At 35.8% G+C, this 27543-nt stretch overlaps 2 protein-coding genes and 1 pseudogene across 2 annotated transcripts; all 3 read right to left on the bottom strand.

The window, feature by feature from the left end:
• Positions 1–5777: 5777 nt before the first annotated feature.
• On the bottom strand, positions 5778–6716 carry LOC102412863 (olfactory receptor 2L8). The gene has a single exon (XM_006069995.3). The coding sequence runs from the start codon at positions 6714–6716 to the stop codon at positions 5778–5780; it is 939 nt and encodes a 312-aa protein (XP_006070057.1).
• Positions 6717–14939: 8223 nt separating this feature from the next.
• On the bottom strand, positions 14940–15945 carry LOC112587062 (annotated as a pseudogene).
• Positions 15946–23869: 7924 nt separating this feature from the next.
• Positions 23870–24829, bottom strand: LOC102392049 (olfactory receptor 2T8-like). Its single transcript, XM_006070012.3, has one exon. It carries the CDS (start codon positions 24806–24808, stop codon positions 23870–23872), a length of 939 nt encoding a protein of 312 aa, XP_006070074.2. The 5' UTR covers positions 24809–24829.
• Positions 24830–27543: the final 2714 nt, after the last annotated feature.

Here is a 27543-nt window from a genome sequence, read left to right on the forward strand (position 1 = left end):
ACTGCATTCTTGGACCTTGGGTCTCAAACAGTCATTTTTTTCCCATGAGTAATCAGCATTAGTTTATTTGGGGACTGTGCTGGGTCTTTGTTGCTGAGCAGGCTTTCTCGAGTTGCACAGAGCAGGAACTACTCTCTAGTTGTGGCATGTGGTCTTCTCATTGTAGTGGCTTCTCTTGTTACATGGAGCTTGGGCTCTAAGGTGTTTGGGCTTCAATATTCGTGACATGTAGGCTCAGTAGTTGTGGTGAACAGGCTTGGTTGCTCCTTAGCATGTGGGGTACTCCCAGACCAATGATCGAACCCAGGTCTCCCTCACCAGCAGGTGGGTTCTTAACCACTGAGTCACCAGGGGAGCCCCAGCAATTAGGTTTTAATGAGATCTGAACCAGTGGCACATTAGTAGCTCTTCCAGGGATCTCAGTTTTCCAGAGAATAGGACTCATTTGAGAAACACTATGGGTTATAAAGGAAACCTCCTCTGGCTTAGGACTGAGAAAGGTCCCCGTGGTCCAGAATGATGTTTTTCTTGGTCAATGCCTTCTTCATGAGGGTATCCAAATCAAGGTATTGTCTGGAGTTTAGTAAGCAAATCCCTTCTGAAACAAGGCTGTGGGACATTCAGGTGTGAGCAGGAACTGAATGCATAGATAAAATTCTCTATCAAGCAGCTGAGAGTGTGAATGAAAAGCTTGGTTTTTGGCCAGCCATTAATCCCTATTATCATACATAATTGGGAGAACAATGGTCCAGAGAAATCAGTCAGCACACGGTTGGCAACCCATGTATCTAATGAGAAAAAAATTTTACTACATGCCACATCAAGGATTACCCAAATCTCCTCTAGGGAAATGAAGGTTGTTTTGGGGGAGCCATGGATGGTGCCAGGCCCCATCAGTCTTCGGTCTTCATCAGTTTGGGAGACCTGAATCCTCTTTGGGACCGAGGGCAGGCCTTATTCCAACAGTCCTTGTGGTGCCCTGAAGACAAAAGAACAAGATGAGCATGAAGGGTCTCAGAATGTAGGAAGAGAGAAAAGCAGACTCTTATTGCTCTACCTGCCATGCTATAACCATTGTGGAATTTTTTAGCACTCCTGAGTAGCATAGTCTGTCCCCCTCCAACCCCATAAAAGGAAAGGTATTTGTCCTACTCTTCTACTACTTCATATAGGGAATGTGTATGTGCTTCATATAGGGAATGTATATGTAACTCATCCAATCAGCAAATGACTCACAAGACCCCTTACCCCATTCCTTTGTCTCCTGACTATAAAAGTAGATCAAAGACCCACATTCAGGGTTGGCTCTCCCTGATTGTCAGGAAGCTGACCTACTTTACTGGAAGTGATTCCCCCCCTGCCCTTTGCACAAATCCTGCTCTAATAAACTTTATTCTCCTTTCATTTTGCCTCACATCTGGAAATTCTTTTCCAACCAATGCAGGGACCGTGCCAGCCCTCTTATTTGCATATCAAGGGGGATAGAGTCCTGGTTGACTTTTCTCATACAGAGGGCATTCAGTGGCCCTCCTGGTTGCATTTAAGACAAATCCCCTCTCGATTGGGTGGTGCCTCTGATCCATATTTTCTAGATCTGCCCCTGCATAAGCTTTTGCAAGGAAGAGTAACCCTGAGGTGGTATAGGAGCCAAGGCCTCCATCCTTAAGAGAAAGAGGGAGAAGGAAGAGACCTAGACCCTGAGTCAACTAAGCAAATTATCTTTTAGTGCTCTCTGAGAAAGAAAAAAGAGAAACAAATAGAGTTGAAGGATAAGACCGGAACACAAGGCAACACAGTGATAATAATACAATACAAAAGTCACCTTCAGGATTGGCCTTTGTGATTTTTAGTTTAGCATTGTCGGATCAGGCAACCAACAGGGTTACAATCATGTAGTTGTGTTGTATTAGTCACTCAGTTGTCTCTGACTCCTTATGACCCCATAGACTGTAGCCCACCAGGCTCAGGTTAATAGCAGTTTGACCTGAAGGGAGCCAAACGAGGCTTACCTATTCACAGAAGTAAAACCAAGGCACCATCCAACCTGCTTGCAAAGCTGACAAGGAGGCTCAAGGATGAATGTGCAGTCTAAGAAGTCAGAAGGGAACTAAAAAAGGAAGATATAAGAGAAATTCAGCCTGAAGATCTCCAGGAAAAGATAAGAAGTTATACAGCCATGATGCTTCCAAGACTAGAGATTTGAAAGCTCTTTAGAAAGGTGCTTGATCATGACCTCTGCACAGGGGTTAAATAAAGCATATGACCCTCTCAAGGGAAGTGCTTATCTGTGACCTCTGTTCAGAACTACAATGAGGTTGTGAACCCCAAGAGGCACCAAGGTAAGGCCAGGTCACAAATCTTATTGGGTACTCCTATAGTCCCCTTTTTGGGGCTCCCCGATGTGGTTCCAGTACCCTAGAACAAGGCTGAGACTAAGAACAAGTAGGGTCTGGAAATCAGGCTTGAGGAGCTACAGACAGAAAACTCATACAATCAGGTTGCCAATTACCTGCTTCACAGTCTTAATGGGGTGGTCTGAGTGATCATCTCAGCAGATCTTCTGGAGTCCAAAGAGACAGAGCAGTAGAGGATAAGAAAGATCAAGGCAAGAAAGGCCTGGGGCTTGATATGCTCTTTCGTAATCAGAGAGCTGATTCTGCCAGATCCCCTAAGGGGCTACATGAATCTACACTGTTCAGGATGAGTCCCAGCCCAATAGGCAGATCCAAATTATGCTCTTTGAGGTCCCTCTGTGTTAGCCACAAAGTGTTGCAAGAGAAGGGAGAGCAAGATAATGGTCATTTCCCAGGTCCTGGGCAAGTTCCTGGAATGGGCCACCAAGTGAAAATCCTTGGCTTTACACAGGAAAAAATCAAGAGTGAGCCAACGTAAAGTGGCGTAATTTGTATTTAGAGAGATATACCTAGGCAGAATGTGGACAATTTCAGAAAGTGAGAGAAGCCCTAGGATATGGTTAGTTTTTAATGGGTTAGGGAATTTCATACACTGACAAGTGAGATTTTTCCAACTCTTTGGGGAAAGGGGTAGAGATGTCTAGGAATCGGGCCACTGCACACAGTTTGACCTTTTATGGTCAGCCTTGGAACTGTTATGATGCCTGTGGATGGTCAGTTAGCATGCTAATGTATGACAGTGAGCATATACTGAAGGTCAGGATCTACTAGAAGTCAAATTTTCTGCCATCATAGGCCTATTTAAAAAAAGTCCTACCAGTTTTTGCCATTTACTGTTTTGATCAATAGCTGTCATTTTTTAAAAACGTTGTGTCCGGCCGCTTGTCCACCTGTCTCAATGATTTGGGCTATTTCAGAGAGTTACTCAGTTTTGCTGGGTCTCTGTCATGTATATAGGAAGTATAGATGTTAATAAACTTTTTTTTTTTTTTTCTGTTAACCTGACTTTTGTTATAGAGAATACCTCAGCCAAGAACTAGATGGACAGAGAAAAAATTTTTTTTCTTTCCTATTTACCAATAATTTAGGGTATGCTGCTTCTATCTTTCAGTTCAGTTAAGTTCGGTCACCCTGTCGTGTCTGACTCTTTGTGACCCCATGGACTACAGCATGCCAGGCTTCCCTGTCCATCACCAACTCCCGGAGCTTGCTCAAACTAATGTCCTTTGAGTCAGTGATGCCATCCAACTATCTCATCCTCTATCGTCCCCTTCTCCTCCTGCCTTCAACCTTTTCCAGCTTCTATCTTGCTTCTCAGCAAAGTCCAGGGATATGATGTGATTCCCCTAGGCCATGTAGCATCAGGTCCAACAATAGATACATATCTCTTGATTCTATTGTTTACCAACTGACAGGTGGAAGGGTCTGGAATAGACATCCATGCTCAGTTCCAAACTTCCTTAGAATATTTTCAGTAATAACAACTGACAGAACAGTAGATATTACCATCATTTTCTGGTTTTCATGATGCCATTCATTCTCTATTCACTCATTCTGCCTTTATTAGAGCATGTAGTATGTGTGCTTGCTTAGGCTCCTAGAAATAAATTTTCTTTGTTTAATGCTCTGTTTTGCCATTAATGCTCTGTTGTTGCTGTGTGAAATTCTATCTGAACATGTGTGTGAACACACCTACTATACTGGATGACAGCCACAGCGAAGAGTTCTGGTTCAGTAGCAGGACTTGTTTATGTCAACTCAAGTGGCAGTACATGTGTGTGTGCTTGGAACTCAGTGATGTCCAACTCTTTGTGACCCCATGGACTATAGCCTGCCAGGCTCCTCTGTTCATGGTATTTTTCAGGCAAGAACAATGGATTGGGTTGCCAGTGCTTCCTCCAGAGGATTGAACCCACATCTCCTGCCTTGCAGGCAGATTCTTTACATGCTTAATCATCCACAGTAGCAGGATCTGTTTCTGTCAGCTCAGGCGGCAGTATATGAAGCAAATGGCCTGGTCTGCCATATGTGCACATACATCTATGTTCAGACCTCCACAGGACACAAGGGATGGGCTACCTTGAAACCTAGGTACAGATTGGTGGTGGTGAAAAGAGCATCTGCAGATGCAACTACAATGTTAGATGTGATCACTGATTAGAAGAGAAAAGAAGGAGCTTTGCCTGGAAGAAACAATGACCCATGGTGGAGGTAGGGACCAAATTAAACTTCCATCCTAAAGCCCAGTTTGTCAGGTACAAAAGTATTCACTACATCACTTCATCACTAGAGTGCCAGGACAAATGCCAAGAGCTCAGGCAATCAATTTTTTGAGTAAATTATTACAAAATAATAGTGTAAAAATTGTCATTGAAATAAAACATATCAGGAAATTGTAAGCATTCATGAAACTGTACAGAAAGTAAGTTGTTTTTCTTTAAACTGTTTCAACATTACAAATCAAATAACCCCAGTTTTAGAAATAGAAAAAAGATTTTTAAATTAATATGAAAGATCACTCACGGAAAACAATACTTTCTTTATGCAAAATTATAGGAAACAATCATTAGCAAATTTTAACTCAATTTACCTTTTAATTGGATGTATGGCAATAAAATGAAAGAAAAGGGATTTGAAACCTCATGACACTTCTGGTTTCCTATACAGAGTCTACAAATTATGAGAAATTTGACAAATAATTGATGACACAGACTGATTGAATCTATATTTAACATTAAATTCAGATTTACATGAAACTGATTTGTGTGAATTGATGAAGTAAACTTGACTTATAAGAAAACTTTTTAGAAAAAGAAACTCTCCTTTTGAATTATTAGCTCCACATGCACTAAAGGTTACAGTTTGGCATAATTTATCATTAATTCAATCCAAGGTTTTCATAACTTACAAATACTCCTAATGGCTTCAGTAATATTAGCAGAAAGATTCATTTCAAAATTAAAAGTAATCAATAATTAACTGCAAACTTTGTACTTGTCATCTATGACTAAAAAAATTTCAACTACATTAAAAAAATAAATTTCCTAAAAGTATAAATTTTGATAAATTCATAGAAATGTGAGTGAAAAAAGGCATGGCCAATAACGACATATGAAAATAGTGATTACTTTTTATTACGTGTAAAAATATTGTTTGCAATTTGATTATATTTCATATTTAACAAAATAATGTTAAAGAAAAAAACTATATTTGAGCAAGAATAATGGCAACTTTTTCTTCTTTTTAACAAGACACTTCAAATTTTTTATCCTTTCAGTTAACCATAATGTAATGTTTTTATCACTGTACAGTGATGAATGGATTTATGCTCAAGTCTTGGTATACATGGAGAAAAGGCTTTGTCTACATTTTCACAGAGCAGAGTCTCTGAGTTACTCTTCTCAATGCCTCCATTACTTCCTTGTTTCTCAAGCTGTAGATAAGAGGGTTGAGCATTGGGGTCAAGATGGTATAGAAGACAGCCAGAGCCTTGTCCTCTGTTGGAGATCGAAGGGATCTTGGACGTAGATAAGTATAAACAAAGGGTGCATAGTAGAAAGTCACCACAGTGAGGTGGGTGATGCACGTTGAATAGGCCTTTTTCTTCCCTTCTGCTGAGTTCATGCGATAGACAGCAAAGAGAACACGGCCATAGGAACAAGCAATAACAATAAAAGGCAACACAAGAAATAGGGTGGTACTCACAAACACTGTGTACTCATAGACCCAGGTGTCAATGCAGGCCAGAGTCAACATGGCTGGGACATCACAGAAGAAATGATTGATGGCCCTGGATCTGCAATAAGGGATATGGAGGGCATATGTGGTGTGGGCACAGGAGTTGATAGCACCCATTATCCAAGATCCTGTTATCATCAACACACACACTCTTTTGCTGATTCTGATGGGATAGTGAAGAGGAAAGCAAATGGCCACATAGCGATCATAAGCCATAGATGTCAAAAGCAATGCTTCTGCAACTGCTAAAGTCAAAAAGAAGAAGCTCTGAATCCCACATCCAATGAAGGAGATAGACTTGTTTCCAAACAGAAAATTGGACGCCATTTTGGGGACAATGGTGGAGATGTAGTTTAGGTCAATGAAGGAGAGCTGACTAAGAAGAAAATACATTGGTGTATGGAGATGCGTGTCCAGAAAGATGAGAAGGATCATCGACAGGTTGCCAAATAATGCCATTAAGAAAATAAGAACAATGAAAATAAAAAGAAACAGCCCAATTCTTGAAGGGGAGAACAATCCAATTAATATGAAATCATTTGACGTTCGATTATAGGTTTCCATGAGTCATTGATATGTTTTTTCCTAAAGACAGGCATAAGAGCAATTAAGTATAAAACAGTATTTCTTAAATGACTAATTTAGTTCAGTCATAAAAATTCAGAACCGAATTTTTATCTATTTTGAAGACGATAAATTTAAATTTTAAGCCAGAGATTGAAAGTTTAAGATGCAAACATTTTTTGCCAAAGTTTTGCCAGAAATCTTTGAATTTACTTCTACACATTATTATGAAATCATTAGGATAAGTATTTTTTACTGCCTATATGAACTCAAGTATCATCAAAATCAGATATCATAATTGAAATATATTCAAAAGATATCAATGCAAATGCATACATTATATAAATTTTGCAAATAAATATTTATTACCATTAATGAATTATCTTTCATATTTAAACCATAAAGCTTGTCTCTAAAACTGTATCAATGTATCAGCTGATTATGAGAAGCTATTAATATTTTTCTTTCTTCAGAATTTTTTACATAGAAATGTCAAATTAAGCTTATTTGAAGCCAATTAATATCATTTGGCTTATTTGTTGTGAAATCTAGGATGAATCCTTATTGTTAAGTACCGTTTACACAAAGTCATTCTCTTCTTCCTCCTCAATAACATTCTGAATACCATAGATAACATAGACCCTTTACCTGAATATCTATAAAATGTGCCCTTTGTAGCTTTTGTGAATTTCCTCAAGATCTCCCATTAGCATAAATTTTATTTTTTAATCATTATTTGATACACATTGCCTTACATTGCTTTGCTGTATTCATTTTTTACCATTTTTTATACTTAAAATTATTTTCAATTCTAAATGAGTGTGTTCAGTTCAGTTAAGCACATATATTTATAATCTCCTCCTCTTAAAAGCCTATCATGATGATTAAGAAATAGACATGTGATAAACTAAAAGGGAACAGGGAAGCATATGGCACAATGAGAGATGAAATATTCTAATTCTTTTGAAAGAAGAATTTTGAATAGAGAAGTGGTCAATCACTTAATGGAAAACAGATAATGACATTCTGAAAGTATTTTCATGAATGAATATTGGAAGAAGCATTCTCAGTGATAAGAATTTATTAGTTCTACACTGCATGTTGTGTTTTTCTTGTAAATATTATTCTAGAGCCAATTTTTCCAGATTTTAAAGGAATTACTAAACATGAAAGAGAAAGCTGAATACATGTGCACATGCTCATGCGAATGAACTGAACTGAACTGATACAATATCCTTCCATGGAGACTTATGTGAGCTGCTGTATTCCTTCCAGTGTTTCCACAGTAGGTTTTGCTAAAGAGCCAAGGGTGAATAAAGACTTATATTAATTAACTTATTTAGAGATTTTACTAATAGTACTTCAGTTCAGTTCAGTCGCTCAGTCGTGTCCGACTCTTTGCGACCCCATGAATCGCAGCACGCCAGGCCTCCCTGTCCATCACCATCTCCTGGAATTCACTCAAACCCACGTCCATCGAGTTGGTGATGACATCCAGCCATCTCATCCTCTGTCATCCCCTTCTCCTCCTGCCCCAATCCCTCCCAGCGTCAGAGTCTTTTCCAAATAGTACTTAGTATTCAAATAATGTATACTTCTAAGTTTTAAAGTATATAATTAGAGAACAATATTTTTACATATAATGAGATCTAAATACACAGAGAATATTTGTGTTTATATGTTTGTGTGTCCTAATTCATATTATTCAGTGAAATTTTACAGTGGTGAGTAAGCATTATTAGGTAAACTAGTAATTAACAGATATTTTCAAAGACAGAAACTGATTATAATAATATATTTTTCAATTTTGTCTTGCAATAAAAATGTATTTATTCTGTTTTAATACACAGGTACATGAAAGAGAGAGAGTTTAAGTTTAAAACTAGATACAATTTATCTTATCTACTTACAATAATTGTAAGCATAAAAAAATATAAGTATCTGAGTCTGTATTTTTTAAGTAGAACAGGTAGAAAGAAACATGGGATATTACAGGCTATCTATGAGATAAAACATAAAAATCAGTGTATGCCAGGGTGTAAAATATCACTGAGAATATCTCTACATTTTAGCATCTTTATCAATATCATTTTCATAACCATCATTTACATTCACCTAACTTGTCATTCACTACAATTGCATGTTTTCAAATTATTTCTGTATGCTACAACTCATTTTATATTCACAAAATCATGCAAGGTTGTTTATTCAGATATTTTTGCTCAATATTTATTTATAAGAAATAAAAATTAAAAAAATATACAAGTTAAAAGCATAAGACGCTTCGATTATACAGTTTATGTTTAAAAGTACAAAAAAAGATAATTATAACTAAACATATGGTTAATAGCTAGATTATTTCTAGAAGCCATCTTTCAAATTATAGAATTTATGGATACAGATGATCAAAATATATCCACAGACAGGTAACAATAGTCCTTATTGTTTACCTTCACTATTTATTCCATTTTATATTTTGATATGAAATTTAGACAAGTAATTTTTAGGTTTTACTTATAAACTGTGAGTTCATTTAGGGTAAAAGAATGAGTAGGAAGCAGTATTAAGGTTGCAACATTACCATGTAATGAACCTTCATTCATAAACCAAAAATTAAAATTAGTAAGAAATAAGAAAGGCTGTCCTCTATAAACTTTATTGAGGATTGGATTCCCTAAGGATTATATTATTCTTCAAATGTAACCTGAGCACATCCAGAGCATACTGAATATGATTTGGCTCTATCTCTTCCAACAACTTCATCTCACTTCCCTTTCAGAAATCACATTTATTAATAAGGTAGAAAACTACTTTTTGTTGTTCATTTCATGCTGTACAATTTTTGCTGAACAGTATTCTAAAAAGTGCAATCACATGCTTGATGTCAAATTTCATTTAAAACCTCTATTTCTTACCTTAACCAACTCTTATGTATATTACATCACTCATTTCCTAAACTGATTACCTTAAGTCCTGAGTGATTTCAATCCAAACAGTAATCAACACTGCCAAAGGAGTTAATACAATAAAATCAGCTTCCATGCTATTATACAGTGTGCTTGCATGAAAACATCTCTACTCCTAGAGATTATAATTTATGTTACCTATGTGTTTTAAAACATTTTTTTCTTGGCTACAATATTTCCCATGTGCAGAGGATATATCACAGGCTATGGATACAATGATTTCTCACTTCTTTAATGAATATTGTTTATTAGTTGAATTTCTTTTTTTCCTATACATATTGGTTTTTTTTTTACTTTACAATATTGTATTGGTCCTATGTATACCTTATTTCAATTACAGCCACATAAATCTCATATTTGAAGTACTATTTGAATTTATATGAGATTTTATTGTATGTTTTATAAAATATCATGATTATTTTCAATCATATTTCAGTATATGGTATAGGTGAGTGTAGACCTGTGCATTATTCCCCATAAATTTAGAAGAGTAGTTTATAAACAATATCAACAGCTGTCTTTATCAATTTTGCTCTATTTTACTATCCTTTTACAATCATTCACACTCAGATTAATAGTCAGAATTATATGATAACAAATGTTAAACAGAGCTTCATGTCTTTAAAAAATGTTTGCAAGTGTTTGAGTAGCCCATATAGTTTTTTTACTTTTTTTTAAATATAAATTTATTTATTTTAATTGGAGTTAAAATAAAAGTTAATTACTTTTAAGGATATACAATCTAGTATAAAATATTTATATACCTTGTGAAGCTAACTTCACTCAAATGAAGTTTTCTTTTTGAATTCTCTGGCTGATGCAGGCCTGGCTGTATTGCTTAGTATAAGCAGAAGTACTTAATTCTGAATAAACTTCTCTTAAGCAGTTGCTGAAGAGTCCCTTCTCTTTGGTGGCAAATAGAAATAAAAATACAATTAGCACCTTTTACTATATCTGGACTTTCACATACTCACTGGCTTGATTAGCTGAAAGCAGTCCAAACTTCTTCATGGAAGTAAAGTCATTTTCTAAGTAAAATTCTTTGAAAATTTTCTAAACAAATATTTTAATATTTATATCTCTACAGCTGACATTTTAAATGCATTCACTGAAACTCAGGGGTCACAGTGATTTGATTCTAGGCCTCCTTTTCCTGAAACTCAATTTAATTCTTTTTTTCCTCTTTTTTTTTTTTTCCATCCACTTAGGCACTTAGGAATATCCACTGAGGCTTACATAATATCAGTTAAATCACTAGAAGCCCAGGATGGCCACCAGCCAAGGTTTGGGTAAGAGTTCTCATAACTTCTATAGAAATTTTCCCTGGTGTGTTTAGTATCAGTTGGTGTGGAAAGACACCACTTATTTATTCAGATTCTTCCAATATTATTATGCCTCTAAATTTTTAGATCATATATTTTATATATTGTTACTCAGTAGGTACACAGTATTGATATGTCTGCATATACTAATTTATTTCCTATTATGATTATATTGGCCAAAAATTTAATAAATCAAATAGGATGTGTTTAATTTAATAAAACATGTGAGCAAAGATTCTTAAAATATCACACTTGTGAGGATAGTTTTTAATTTATTTCAGGTTTACATAATTTATTTGAAATTGCCATTCTTTTAGTAAAACCCATTAAATTATAAAAAATGTCACGTAATAATTATAATTAAATTATAATTAAATTGGTAATTTTTTCATGTAATAAGCTATCTAATGAAAATAATACTATTTATTCTGGTGCAATGATATTGAGAAAATATTCAACAATAAATTTTATTTCAGATTATAACTTGTGTTCTTATATTTCCAATAGTTTTCAGTAAGTTAATTAATTGTACATTTTACTTGACAAGGAGTAATATTGATTCAGCTTAGATTTTTTAAATATTTGATTTGTGAATTACAATGTGTCTAGGGGAAGATTTCCTTATGTTTAATTTATTTTGAGTTTTTTGAGCTTCATGAATCTGGATGTTCACTTCCCTCCCCAAATTTACAGTTTCTATATTGTTTTCATTTACTACATTAAATAAACTTTTGCCTCCCTTTCTCTTTCTTTCCTCCTTTTGGGATTTCCATGAAGTATATATTAGTGACTTATACTATCCTACAAATGCTATATGTTTTTTCCATTCTTTTTCACAGTTTTTGTTGTTGCTATTATTGTTCCTGTTGGTAATTTCTGATCTCATAAATAGTTCTTTTTCTTGATCTAGTCTGCTATTTAGTCTCTATTGCTTTTTTTCAGTTCAATTACTGTGTTCTTCAGTTCTAGGATTAGAATTTGTTTGGTTCTCTTTTACAGTTTCAAATTTTGTTGAACTTTTCATTTTGTTCTTATATTGATTTTCAAACTCTGTATAGTTGTTTATGTTTTCTGTTACCTCACTAAGCTTTTTTAAGATAAATATTCTGAATTATTAGTCAAACATTTTTTAAATGGAGTTTGTGAAGTCTTTTCAGATTTTGAAAGTTTCCAGAAGAGGGCCAAGTGACAGATGCAGTTGTACTGATTTCACTTTATATAATTCTAACTTTTTTTCCCCCCAAGTTCAGTTCAGTTTAGTCGTTCAGTCATGTCCGACTCTTTGCGTTCCCATGAACTGCAGCACGCCAGGCCTCCCTGTCCATCACCAACTCCCAGAGTTTGCCCAAACTCATGTCCATTGAGTCAGTGATGCCATCCAATCATCTCATCCTCTGTCGTCCCCTTCCCCTCCTGCCTTCATTCTTTCCCAGCATCAGGGTCTTTTCCAATGAGTCAGTTCTTCGCATCAGGTGGACAAAGTATTGGAGTTTCAGCTTCAACATAAGTCCTTCCAATGCACACTCAGGACTGATCTCCTTTAGGATGGACTGATTGGATCTCCTTGCAGTCCAAGGGACTCTTAAGAGTCTTCTACAACACCACAGTTCAAAAGCATCAATTCTTCGGCGCTCAGCTTTCTTCACAGTCCAACACTCACATCCATACATGACTACTGGAAAAACCATAGTCTTGACTAGATGGACCTTTGTTGGCAAAATAATGTCTCTGCTTTTGAATATGCTGTCTAGTTTGGTCATAACTTTCCTTCTAAGGAGTAAGCATCTTTTAATTTCATGGTTGCAATCGCCATCTGCAGTGATTTTGGAGGCCCAAAAATAAAGTCAGCCACTGTTTCCACTGTTTCCCCATCTATTTGCCACGAAGTGATGGGCCCTGATACCATGATCTTCATTTTCTGAATGTTGAGTTTTAAGCCAATTTTTTCACTCTCCTCTTTCACTTTCATCAAGAGGCTCTTTAGTTCTTCTTCACTTTCTGCCATGAGGGTGGTGTCAGCTGCATATCTGAGGTTATTGATATTTCTCCTGGCAATCTTGATTCCAGCTTGTGCTTCATCGTGCCCAGCGTTTTCTCATGTTGTACTCTGCATATAAGTTAAATAAGCAGGGTGACAATATACAGCCTTGACGTAATCCTTTCCCTATTTGGAACCAGTCTGTTGTTCCATGTCCAGTTCTAACTGTTGCTTCCTTACCTGCATACAGATTTCTCAAGAGGCAGATCAGGTGGTCTGGTATTCCCATCTCTTTTAGAATTTTTTACAGTTTATCGTGATCCACAAAGTCAAACGCTTTGGCATAATCAATGAAACAGAAATAGATTTGTTTTCTGGAACTCTCTTGCTTTTTTGATGACCCAGCAGATGTTGCCAATTTGATATCTGGTCCTCTGCCTTTTCTATAACCAGCCTGAACATCTGGAAGTTCACGGTTCATGTATTGCTGAAGTCTGGCTTGGAGTATTTTGAGCATTACTTTACTAGCCTGTGAGGTGAGGGCAATTGTGCAGCAGTTCGAGCATTCTTTGGCATTGCCTTTCTTTGGGATTGGAATGAAAACTGACCTTTTCCAGTCCTGTGGCCACTAAATTCCTCCTCAGTGAGGTGAGGAGAGAGTAGGAAAGAACAATGGAATAGGTTGCCATTTCCTTCTTTGCGGGATCTTCCCAACCCCAAAATTGAACCTACCTCTCCTGCACTGGCAGGCAGATTCTTTACTGCTGAGCCCCAGGTAATGAATATCATATATTAATATTATTTTAATATTATAAGCAGTATGCCCAGAATAGAATATATTTTAATGATAATAATATATTTCATTATCTTTGTGTTACAGTGAATATAATTGACATACAACATTGTGTTACATTTAGGCATCAAACATGATGTTCTGATATATATGTGTGTGTGTGTGTGTGTGTGCGTATATAATGAAACTTAGCATGCATATATGCATGTATGCATATATTGCAATAAGATTACCACAATAAGTTTAGTTAAAATCCATTACCAACAATTACAATTGTTTCCTAGTGATGAGAATTTTTAAATCTACTATTTTATCAACTTTCAAATATAAAATGTATCATTTTTTTATTATAATTACAACGCTCTTTGGTACATCCCTAGTACCTATCTCCAAACTGGTAATTTGTACCTTTGATGAACATTACCTTAAACTTTTAATAACATTGTAGTGTTTGAAATATACTTTAAAAATTTATGTGGCTCTCTTTCTCCCTTTATATATATATATAAAATATATAAAAATATATATATTAAAAATATATATATATTCTCCAAATCTACTGGAATATATGTATGGTCTACATTTATATGGAATATATAAGTGTATTCTGTATTTATATGGAATATACATATATATCTATATAAATAGAGAGAGAATCACATAATTTTTTATAAAATTATTTTCCCTGGTAGCTTAAACAGTAAGGAATCTGCCTGCAAAGCAGGAGATCTAAGTTTAATCCCTGGGTTGGGATGATCCCCTGGAGAAGGGAATGACAACCTACTCCAGTACTCTTTCCACAGAAAGAGAAGCCTGGTGGGCTACAGCCCCTGGAGTCACAAAGAATCAGACACAACTGAGTGACTAAAACACATATGTATATTCAATACAATGTGATTTTATTATAAAATATTTTTACACATTCTTATAATTTTAGTGGGAGAAAATTGAAAATATTGAGTCATATTTGACTTTCTATTAGAGACTGACAATTATAATTTGTACCATAGAGAGGAAGGAATATTTTTTAGATATATGTATTTGTAAGGCAAATACCTGTGATAAAATTTATCATTATCAGGATTTTTGAAACATCTGCTTCTTTCTACAGTTAAAGAGATAATAATTTTTTTATTATCTTTTCAGAGATATGAATAACAGATATCATCTAAATATAACTGTGGAAATAGAGAAAAGGCATTTCAAGCATTTCTTCTATTGTTTTTTCTGGACAAAGTTATTTTTGAGCATATTTTTCAGTGCTTCTAGAACATCTTTTTTCCTAAAGCTGTATATAATTGGGTTGAAAGATGGTGTGAAGATGGTATAGAATATTGCCAGGAACGTATCCTGGCCTGGAGTGTGATACTTCTTAGGTCTCATGTATATGAAAATAAATGGCCCATAGTACATTATGACTACAATCACGTGGAAGAAACAAGTAGAAAATGACTTTTTCCATGCCTCTGATGGTTTCATTTGGAGGACAGTAAGGAGAATTTGGACATAAGAAGCAAAGATTAGAGAGGAAGGGATAAGCAGGAAAATGATGCCACTTACATAAACATATGAATGAGGATTCATAGTGTGTTGTGTCCACACAGGACAACACCAACATAGCAGGGACTTTACAGAAAAAGTGGTCAATGACTTTTGTGCCACAAAAGGGAAAGTGAAGTGTGTAAGCTGTGTGAACTATGGAGTTGATTATCCCAATAAATCAGGCCCCTCCAGCCATGAGAACGCTGACATAGTCATTCATAAGAATGGGGTAGCGCAGTGGGTGACAGATGGCTACATAGTGATCATAGGACATTGCTGCCAGGAGAAGGCACTCACCACCCAAGAGGGTAAGGGATAGAAATATCTGGACGCCACAAGCTGCAAATCAAATAGTTTTGCTGCCTGACGGGAAATCAGTAACCATTTTGAGAACAATGTTGGAAATATGCAAGATATCCATAAAAGAGAGATGGCTAAACAGGAAGTACATTGGAGTATGATGTCGTAATTCCCTGTGGATAATGAGAATCATGACTGTATTTTCTGTTACAGTCAAAACAAAAATGGTGAATATAAAAGAGAAAAATACCAGACTTGCTTGAGAAGAAGTAAAGCGTTCCAAAAGAATGAAGTCATTGCTGAAAGTGTGATTCTCATGCCCCATCATGAATTCCTTATTTTACCTATAATTAAATAAATAATAAAATTATATCTAAACAGAAAATGGGGAAAAAGTAGTGTGAATCTCAAACTTGTTTATACTTAGCTGTATGTGAAAATGATAGTTACTAACGTGTATTTTGCAATTAAAGCCAAAGGAATTTCAGGCAACTTTTGAAGTAGATATTTTTTGTAATATGTTTATCGTTTTACAGAATTTTGTTGTTTTCTGCCAAATATCAACATGAATCAGCCATAGACAACTTTTTTTTTCATTATGAAATAAACAAATTCTGATTTTACATTGAATTCCTTGAAATTTTAAAATAAATTTACTACGATTATACTTTTACGAGTTTTAAATGATCAGCATATGAATGAGGTTTGCAGGATATATGCATGTAAATTTGCTCCTGACTGTTTTTACTGGTTTGACTTACTAACTCAGTAAAAATTCCATATAGATGTAGATTCAGATTTCAGGCAGTGGTGCCTGCCAAGAACTGGTTGATCATAAGTCTCAAATATCAGTGGTTACTGACAACTGAAATTCAACATGTCTGTGTACAAAGTTGTTGGCATTTTCTCATGCCTGGAATAATTTTGTCCTCCTGATTTTGCTTTTTCCTATAGTCATCCTGATTCAAAACTTAATACATCATCTTAGTATTGAGTATGGGTAATGTCTAGTCTACTCACACTGAGTCCCTGTACCATGATAAGTTCAATAACATATATGAAACGAGTCGCCAGTCCAGGTTCGATGCAAGATACTGGATGCTTGGGGCTGGTGCACTGGGATGATCCAGAGGAATGGTATGGGGAGGGAGGAGGGAAGAGGGTTCAGGATGGGGAACACATGTATACCTGTGGTGGATTCATTTTGATATATGGCAAAACCAATACAATATTGTAAAGTTAAAAAATAAAATAAAATTAAATAAAAAATTATTGATTTATGTTTGGTCCCTATTATCAAAGGTTTCCGATGATGTATCAATTATATTTACATTTTTAGAGAGTGTGTGTTGTCTCCACAAGATCGTTTATTATTTTGTCTTCAGGTACTAGAAACTCCATAATGCATTCACTGACTCCTTTATCATCCTACTTCTACCATCCTGCCAATATCCATGAAGCACCTAAAGTTTTGACAGCTCTCTTTTATAACTTATTGCATAACCAATCAATCAAGGATCTAGAAACACACTCCCAAGATGCTAGATTGATGAAAAAATATATTGTATGACAGCTAGGATCTTGAATGAAATTTTATTATTGAATCAAAAGAGGATTGTTCTAGTGGTGAGTTTCCTTGCTTTATGTTCAAAGTGGAGACATATGCATTACATGTCTTAGCCCCTTCCACATTTGTGCAACTCTTACCCAACATAAAGTCTCTTTCCATCTAGCATCAACATTTCCTTGTTTAATAATGCTAAATTTCAGAAAAGAGATGTGCAATGCAGTTTATATCCCTGTATTTTCTAGAAGAATCTTGGAGATGAATCATAGAAAATGCTATCACTTTTAGGTTTTCTTTTAGCTAAAAACACAGCCATATCGCAATCCTTCCTCAAAGGAAATAAAAAGACCTTCATATTCTTTACTCAATGAAATGTACTACACTCTAATCATTATCATTTTGCATTTATCAGGATTTTCAAAATACATTATAAATAAAATCAAATTATTTGTCATTCTTTACTAGATTTATCATTATAAAATTAAGCACACACAATATTGTTTTACATTTCCATTTAACTAGAGGTCAGTTATTCATTAATCTTGGTAAGACTGCACATTTATATATTAAAGAAATATTTGTATGTTCTAACATCTTGTATTTACAGTAAAGTTATCATTGTAATGTAAACAAATGCAAAAACACCAAATCATTTCTTTCTGAAAAATACTTACTTTGAAAAGTGTTTAATTTGGAAATCCTGGGAAATGCTAAATCTGAAGATCTATATTTTACACAATATGACACTGGCATTTTTACTTTTTAAATTTTCTATAACTTATAATATCAGTGACTTGCTTGATAAAATAATGATAAGTTCTCTCAGAAAACTTCAAATATCAGACTTAGTTGGTGTGCAACTGACTTGAAATAACTGGTTGTTATAAATAATTCAATTAAAAAGATTTTCATTGAAGATACAGGAGTCCTAAATTGAATTGCCCTAAAAATGAATGAAATAAAAGTTTTCATTTTTAAGAAGTTGATATGAAATATGGGTAGAAAATTGTACGATAGATATTACCTAGCCTGAAGGCAGGTGTGCTTTTGACTCAGATAAAGATATTAGTCATAAATATAAAAAATAGAAATATAACCTAAATTTTTCTAATGCTTTGAAGAGACTAACAAGAAATTACAATGTAAACATATCTTTTAAGTCTCTTTATGATATGAAAGTGAAAGTGAAGTTGCTCAGTTGTGTCCGACTCTTTGAGACCCCGTGGACTGTAGTCTCCTAGGCTCCTCCGTCCATGGGATTCTCCATCCATGGGAGTCTCTAGGCAAGAGTACTGGAGTGGGTTACCATTTCCTTCTCCAGGGGATCTTCCTGACCCAGGGATCGAACCCGGGTCTCCCTCATTGGAGGCAGATGCTTATAACCTCTGAGCCACCAGGGAAGCCCCAATTAATAATGAATTTGAGTTGAAATGAATTTCTATAAAGTCAGGATAATAGTGGTACATTTTTCACATTAATCTTTTGAAGATCAAGTGAAACACATTAGACAATACACTAAATAATACACACATGCATTATTACATAATAATACATACATACATGTAGTCTATACATACATGCACGTACACACCAAACAAAGACTGCTGCTGCTGCTAAGTCACTTCAGTCGTGTCCGACTCTGTGCGACCCCATAGACGGCAGCCACCAGGCTCCCCCTTCCCTGGGATTCTCCAGGCAAGAACACTGGAGTGGGTTGTCATTTCCTTCTCCAATGCAGGAAAGTGAAAAGTGAAAGTGAAGGCGCTCAGTCGTGTCCGACTCTTAGCGACCCCATGGATTGCAGCCTTCCAGGCTCCTCCGTCCATGGATTCTCCAGGCAAGAGTACTGGAGTGGGGTGCCATTGCCTTCTCTGAATTAGACTCTAAACAAGTTATTTAAAATTATTGTCTTACAGTTAACTTTATATTAATATTTAATTTCTTTATCTTTGGAGAGTTATGTGTGCATGCATGCTAAGTTCCTTCAATAATGTCTGACTTTTTGTGACACTATAGACTGTATCCCAGCAGGCTCCTCTGTTCATGGGGACTCTTCAGACAAGAATACTAAGCAGGTTGTCATGCCCTCCTCCAGGTTATCTTCCTGACACTGGGATTGAATCAGCGTCTCTTATGTCTCCTGCATTGGCAAGAGGTTTCTTTACCACTAGTACCACCTGGTAAGCCCGAGTTATGTGCACATATTTGTAAATACATAGATGTTCAAACAAATATACAATTGTAACTATTTTCTTTGAAAATCCAATGGCTTCTAATTTTTCCAAATTTCTTAGCTATAACTAATTGTGGGTGTGTACTCAGCAGGAGAAATAGGAATATACTGATAAAATAAGTTTCCTACTTTAAGGGAAGACAAAAAATTGAACATGAACATTTTCTCTGCCCATTAGATCTCCTTCCATCCCTACAGTGTGTATTGTACATCTGCATTATGTATTAATCAGACATCCTCAAAGTCAGAAAAACCTACTGAAATATAAGGATTTTTTTGTTTTCTCTGATACCAACCTCATAACTCCTTAGCAGTTAATGTTCCCTTCTCAATCTTGTAAAGGATCATGATGACTCACCATTTACCTTGTACATGTAAACTTTATAAACAATGCCAAGATATTATTTCACTTAAAGATAGTGGTTGGTACTGACAGATTGGACCAGATGGCCTGGGGAGATATGGGTTAGATCTAATGAAAGATGTTAGCTTAAATACTTATGACTTTACTAAGATTACTAGCTGTATTATTTGTATTCTGTTTCTTTTGCAAGATTATTTCTTGTCTTACCAAATGTGTGACTGAGACTGATAAAAATAATGATGACTAGGCATCTTGAAACAATAGATCACATGTATAGTTGTATAAGATCAATGACTGTAATAGTGCAACTCTAGATATGAGAAGAAGCAACAAGAGTTAATCATTCCCTGGGTCATAACATACTGGTTTTGGGGACCTATACTTTATTTCTGTGGCTCAGATGTTAAAGTGTCTGCCTGGAACGTGGGAGACCCGGGTTCGGGGAAGATCCCCTGGAGAAGGAAAATGGCAACCCACTCCAGTACTCTTGCCTGGAGAATCCCACGGAGGTAGGAGCTTGGGAGGCTACAGTCCATGGGGTCGCAAAGAGTCGGAAATGACTGAGCGATTTTACTTACTATTACTAAAAGGACCTAGTCCAGTAATAGCACATTGAGTGTCCTATCAACAAAATCCTTGACTGATCTGGAAATGAGCATTCCTAGCACTGTGAGACAAACCAGTCATAAAATGCCTCCCAAAACTTGATCAATATTGACACATAAAGAAAGGGGATTATAAAATAAAGATTTTCACCATCCAGTTACACAAGAATCAAGTCATTAAACACTGCAGTTGCTAACATGCTTTATACTCTCAAAGGAGTTCTAGGTGAAGATCAGGATATGGAATTTTGTGCTCATGGAAAACTGCTAGAAGTGACCCTAAGATGGATTTTTTTCCAGGAGAAAATTTTATGAACTCAGTTTCTTGCATCTTCCCATATTTAGAAAAGCACTAAAGCTGCTATCTAAGATATCCCTTGCAAAAGGCAGTAAACATCTCCAAAATGTATGCTTGATGGCTTGTGTCCTTTCATCAGAATCACATATATACTAGCCTCCCCCTGACCTCATAGGAACAGTTCTCAGAGCTCTCTGAGGGGCTGTCTCTGAGATTATAATCCTCAAGCTGTCTTGTGTAAAATTTTCCATTTCTGTGGAGATTGACTAATGATTAACTTTTTCCTCCATAATGCCTTGAAAACCCAAACTTTAAAGTGTGTAACCTATTTTTTATCTGCCTTCCTTGGGTGAAGAGTACATAATAATAGGAAAAAAAATTTCAGATTTCCAATGACATGATTCCATTAATGTAATTGAAATATTTTATTACACTGCATAATTAAAAGAAACAAAGTTACAGCTTCAAGCCCAATGGAGGTGGAATAGATTCATTATATACATACCCAGTTCAATGAAAATAGAAAATCTTCATGAATTAAATGGAAATAGTGATATCAGAAAGTGTATACTTGTATAATAAGTAACAGGTAATTTATTTAAAAATTCCAAATATTCCTGTAAACATCATGTGTTATCTATCAGTAAACCACCAATTCGTGTTTGATTTAGAAGGACATTTTTTTTTCTTTTTTTCAAAGACTGGATGAATATTTCAAAAAGAAAGATACACAAATAGGAAATAAGCTAATTCAAAAGTCTGCAGCATCGTTACATGTTCAGTTCAGTCGCTCAGTCGTGTCCGACTCTTTGCAACCCCATGAATCACAGCATGCCAGGCCTCCCTGTCCATCACCAACTCCCAGAGTTCACTCAAACTCACGTCCATCGAGTCGGTGCTGCCATCCAGCCATCTCATCCTCTGTCGTCCCCTTCTCCTCCTGCCCCTAATTCCTCCCAGCATCAGAGTCTTTTCCAATGAGTCAACTCTTTGCATGAGGTGGTCAAAGTACTGGAGTTTCAGCTTTAGCATCATGCCTTCCAAAGAACACCCAGGGCTGATCTCCTTTAGAATGGACTGGTTGGGTCTCCTGGAAGTCCAAGGGACTCTCAAGAGTCTTCTCCAACACCACAGTTCAAAAGCATCAATTCTTTGGCTCGCAGCTTTTTTCACAGTCCAGCTCTTACATCCATACATGACCACTGGAAAAACCATAGCCTTGGCTAGATGGACCTTTGTTGGCAAAGTAATGTCTCTGCTTTTGAATATGCTATCTAGGTTGGTCATAACTTTTCTTCCAAGGAGTAAGCGTCTTTTAATTTCATGGCTGCAGTCACCATCTGCAGTGATTTTGGAGCCCAGAAAAATAAAGTCTGACACTGTTTCCACTGTTTCCCCATCTGTTTCCCATGAAGTCATGGGACCAGATGCCATGATCTTCATTTTCTGAATGTTGAGCTTTAAGCCAACTTTTTCACTCTCCTCTTCCACTTTCATTAAGAGGCTTTTAAGTTCCTCTTCACTTTCTGCCATAAGGGTGGTGTCATCTGCATGTCTGAGGTTATTGATATTTCTCCTGGCAATCTTGATTCCAGCTTGTGCTTCTTCCACCCCAGCATTTCTCATGATGTACTCTGCATAGAAGTTAAATAAGCAGGGTGACAACATACAGCCTTGACGTTCTCCTTTTCCTATTTGGAACCAGTCTGTTGTTCCATGTCCAGTTCTAACTGTTGTTTCCTGACATGCATATAGGTTTCTCAAGAGGCAGGTCAGGTGGTCTGGTATTCCCATATTTTTCAGAATTCTCCACAGTTTATTGTGGATCATTGAAAAAGCAAGAGAGTTCCAGAAAAACATCTATTTCTGCTTTATTGACTATGCCAAAGCCTTTGACTGTGTGGATTATTACATGTTAGGAAAATACTAATTAGACCAAATGAGTACATTAAATAAGACAGACAAAATAAAAAGAAACAGTAATATCAACAACTTGGAGCAACCGCTACTCGTGTGTTCTGTTAGCAGGAGTTTAAAATCCAATATCCACACTGAAAACAGATTATTAAAAATTTATTCATACTTTTACCAAAAAAGTAAAAACATATGATTTGAGCCAAAAAAAAAAAAAAAAAAAGCGAGAGAGAGATTAATAGGAGCTTAATCATAACAGCTCCAGACTGAAAATAGCCCTGATGTCTATCAAGAAAATAATACATAAATAAATGGTGATTCATACCAATAACAAAGTACTACTTAGCAATGAAAGAAACAAACTGCTGATAGTGTAAATTTGTGTAGGAATCTTTAAAAACTTTTAATTTGAAATAAAGATATAAAAGACAAGAAAAATACATACTGTACAGTTTCATTGATAGAAGTTTCAAGTACATGTTAAAATAACAGAGATACAAATCAGAAGAGTATTTGTCTCTGGGTTGAGTGATTTCACTGAAAAAGGACATGAGGGACATTTTTGGTTTGGTAACAGTTTTGTCTCTTGGTCTTCCCTCGTGGCTCAGAGGTTAAAGCGTCTGCCTGGAATGTGGGAGACCTGGGTTTGATCCCTGGGTCGGGAAGATCCCCTGGAGAAGGAAATGGCAACCCACTCCAGTACTCTTACCTGGAGAATCCCATGGAGGGAGGAGCCTGGTAGGCTACAGTCCATGGGGTCACAAAGAGTCAGACACTTCTGAGCAACTTCACTTTCACTTTCACAGTATATACGAAACTGGATATCCACAATGTAAGCAGATTCTTTATCATCTGAACCACCAGGATAACCCAAAGGGTTTGTCTCTTGATACTGGATGTAAGTTACAAGTGCATGTACTATGGAAACTGGCTTAAGGGAGGCCTATGTCAGTGAGTATTCTAATGTTCCTAAGTTACCAATTTTTTTAAAAAAGCAACAATTTTCAACATTGTTTTAAAACTTTGTTCATTCTTTGAACAAATATTTATTGTGCAGTGGGGTGTAGAATCAATTTAATAAGTATTTGTGATTAACAGGTTTTTAATAATCAATAGTCTGATTTATTGACGATTAACTTAGCAAATGATCCCAAAGTATGGAGGTCCGTATGAATTCTAAAGTAAAACAGAAATAACACATGGAGATATAATGAGTATATACTGTCTAAACACATTGTACAATCTTGAACTTCAGGGCAAAAAATCTACTGTTAATCAAGACTTAAGGCAGCACACTGATCCATACACTTTCTCAGAGCTCCCTTGACCTCACTGTTCCTCAGACTATAGATGAGGGGGTTTAGCACAGGGGTGAAGATAGTATAAAATGCTGACACAAACTTATCATGTTTAGCTGACCTGTAAGATTTGGGTCTCATGTAGATAAAAATGGCAGCCCCAAAAAAGAGTCCCACCACAGAGATATGTGAGGAGCAAGTGGCAAAAGCCTTCTTGCGGGCTTCATTAGAACGCATCTGGAGAATGGCAGCAAGGATGAGACTATAGGAAATCAAGATGAGGGAAATGGGGATCAGGAGCATTAACACACAGCAGATGTACATGACATACTCAAAGACAGAAGTGTCAGCACAAGCCAAATGCACAAGAGTGGGCGCCTCACAAAAGAAGTGATCGATCTCATGTGTGCTGCAAAATGAGAAGTTCAGGGTAGCAGCAGCCTGCATGAGTCCATCAGCTGCACCAAGGAACCAAGACCCCAAAATCATACTGAGGCATAATTTCCAACTCATGAGGACTGGGTATCTCAGTGGATGACAAATAGCAACATAGCGGTCATAAGACATGGCTGCTAAGAGGAAGCACTCACCCCCTCCTAAAGTGAGGAAGAAGAAGATCTGGAACCCACAGCCAGCAGGGGAGATGAACTTCCTGCCGGTCAAATAGTCAATGGCCATTTTGGGCACTATGGTGGAAATCAGCATCAGGTCCATGAGGGAGAGTTGACTCAGGAGGAAGTACATGGGCCTGTGGAGTCGGGTGTCCAGGAGAATCAGGAGAAGCACGAGGGCATTGCCCACGAGGGAGGTGAAAGCAACTATCAGAACCAACACAAAGAGAAACCGGTGGGCTCCAGTGTGGTTAAAGAGACCTAAGAGAATGAAATCTGCAGTGATATTCCAGTTTTCCATGATTTCAAACAAGAGTGATACTGCAAATGGAGAAATACATGAGAGTTACATATGCACAACATACCAAACTTTATACCATACACACTAAATCTAATAATTTTCTTGACATCAATTAATCTTGAAAGTTATTTTTACTTTCAAAATAAGATGACATACTCTTATGCACAGGAAGTAGAACTGAGTCTGTAGATGGAAACAACTTAACTTGAAATTGTTAGTGCACTTACTTTAAGTTTGCCAAGCTATAAATTGAAAACTATAATGACCTTCCTAGTAGTATCCCCCTCCCAATGTAATCCCATAAATCTGTTTAAACCTTCATAACTTGAAAGGATGTTTTGTGTAGGGATAATTTTTTCCCTGCAAATTCATATAAACACAACTTTTATTGGATAAAGAAAAAAAAATCTTCTTACTTCTTCACTCAAATACAGAGATGAATTAATTTATCCTTCAGTTTCATGAGGATCTAAGTCCTCAAAAGCATTTTCATCTCTGATATCCTGGAGCCAAAGCTGTTGTAGCTAGTTAAATAAATACAACCGTAATTGCAGAAGTAAGGAGGCTAATTCAGTTTCGATGGTATGTTGTGATTCAGTGAAGTGACCTGACAGAAAGAGTCCTCTTCTTCCACGGTCATTCTCTTTACCCACACCTTTTACATTCATCTCATACTAGTCAATCAAGAAGAAGAAAGGCATTGCAAAAGGCTCACTCAATTCTTAATTCCATTGCTTGATCATCATCTTATCATCATCACTTACCAGATTCTACTGGAAGGTTTAGCTGGTTGTTTTAAAGTAATATATCATGGAAATTCCTATTGTCAAATGCATTTCATATTTTCTAAAACTTCATGATCTGCACACTATCTTTGTGTCTAATAATCAGTCTGAACCACTAACAGCTATGTGCATTTCCAACTATAGCCCTCAGTGTCATTCTTCTGAAATACCTCAAACCCTCCTAATGTATTTCTTTGACTCGAATCCTTATTTTCCATTATTTTCATTACTATTTTGTTGGAAGGTTGACCATGTTCAACCTTCAGAAGTTTAACCCTGTTTTAAAATCAATAGGTAACTCAGTAACTATAGGATGTTTGGCAAGTTTCTTAAATTAATTTAAGTGTACTGTCAATACCATGGAATTAAGTATTTTCATACTGTTGTGACTGCATTGTGAATATTAATCTCCAGACTCTTCATCATCTCCAACTGAAACTATTACCAATTAAACAATAATACTCCATTACCCCTTCTCCTCAGCCCTTGAAAAATCACTGTTCTACTTTCTATCTCTATAAAAGTGACTACTCTAGGAACATTAGATAAATGAAATCATGCAGCATTTATTTTTATGTTGTTTTTGATTAGTTTACTTATTATAATGCCCTCAAAGTTTGTGCATGCTGTAATGAGTCAGAATTTCCTTCCATTTTAAGGATAGACAATATTTCTTTATATGCACATACTGCATTCTACTTATTAATTCATTTCATTTATGGATATTTGTGTTGCTTTCACTCCAGGTTTGCATTTAATTATTGATTTAATGGGATTTTTTTCTTAATTCATAGTATTTTTTTATTTTTATAGATACATATATAAGCATAAAATATTAATTTTAACCAAAAATTTTGCTTATATCATACATTTTCTTATTATGATGTTTCCACTTGTATTAAGAATTTTATCTATTATAATATCACTAACTCAATTTTTCAATGGACATAAATGGTATGACTGTACGTTTTAATTTTAGGTAAGATAAGTATATACAAACAACAGTCATCACAAATATAAATGATTAGTCAGCATGATGATTGTGTTTAGACTATCTAATGGAAAGATCTACTATATGTGTCAATTAAATGAGTGGTGCTGCTGCTGCTAAGTCACTTCAGTTGTATCCGACTCTGTGCGATCCCATAGGCAGCAGCCCATCAGGCTCCACTGTCCCTGGGATTCTCCAGGCAAGAACTCTGGAGCGGGTTGCCATTTCCTTCTCCAACGCATGAAAGTGAAAAGTGAAAGTGAATAGGGAATTATATTTCCTAAAATGTGATAGTGTTTTATTATTTGGTTCATTGAAATTTCCATCTTTTCATATACAAATATGTGATAATTTCAAATAGTGAATTGCATTTCAAATAGTGAATCTATTTGCCACTATTTAAAATGTTTGTAAACCTATGAAAAGAGAATTTTGAGGGATGCTTTCTAAAATTGGCTATGGATACAAAGTGTGGTGAAATGTTTAAATGAGGAATAATTCATCTTGCAAATAAAATATTTACAATGACATTATGTAGACAATAAAAGCTTACCTCTAAAGTAGGGTAGGAATAGGAATATGTAATACTGTAAAAATAAATATTTTTTCTTTGGCAGTATGGTTTCAGAATGCTAAAGATGTTCTGTCTTTCATTCTGACTATATGGTCTTTCATTTATAGTGTTGTAAAGTTGTGATATTTTTACTTTAAATCACTAACTCATCTATTTTGCAGTGCTACCAGAAGGCACAAATAGAGCCTCTCTTGTTTTCTCATAGAGCTATCATAGAATATTTAAAACTGTCTATAATTTGTATTTCTTTATTTTTCTAATCCTTGTTTTCTTCACTCAACATTAAAATTATAAATTTCCCCCAAGAAAACAGAGAATTAATCAATCTATTCTGTAAAAACTAAAATGATAACAGCCAAATCATTTATTTGATGAAATTTAAGGT

The sequence above is a fragment of the Bubalus bubalis genome, chromosome 9 (assembly GCF_019923935.1).
Source record: "Bubalus bubalis isolate 160015118507 breed Murrah chromosome 9, NDDB_SH_1, whole genome shotgun sequence".
In the NCBI taxonomy this organism is placed as follows: domain Eukaryota; kingdom Metazoa; phylum Chordata; class Mammalia; order Artiodactyla; family Bovidae; genus Bubalus; species Bubalus bubalis.

Excerpts from the sequence above, each read along its gene's own strand:
- LOC102392049 (XM_006070012.3), bottom strand. The coding sequence starts at position 24,808 with ATGGAAAACTGGAATATCACTGCAGATTTCATTCTCTTAGGTCTCTTT.
- LOC102412863 (XM_006069995.3), bottom strand. The coding sequence starts at position 6,716 with ATGGAAACCTATAATCGAACGTCAAATGATTTCATATTAATTGGATTG.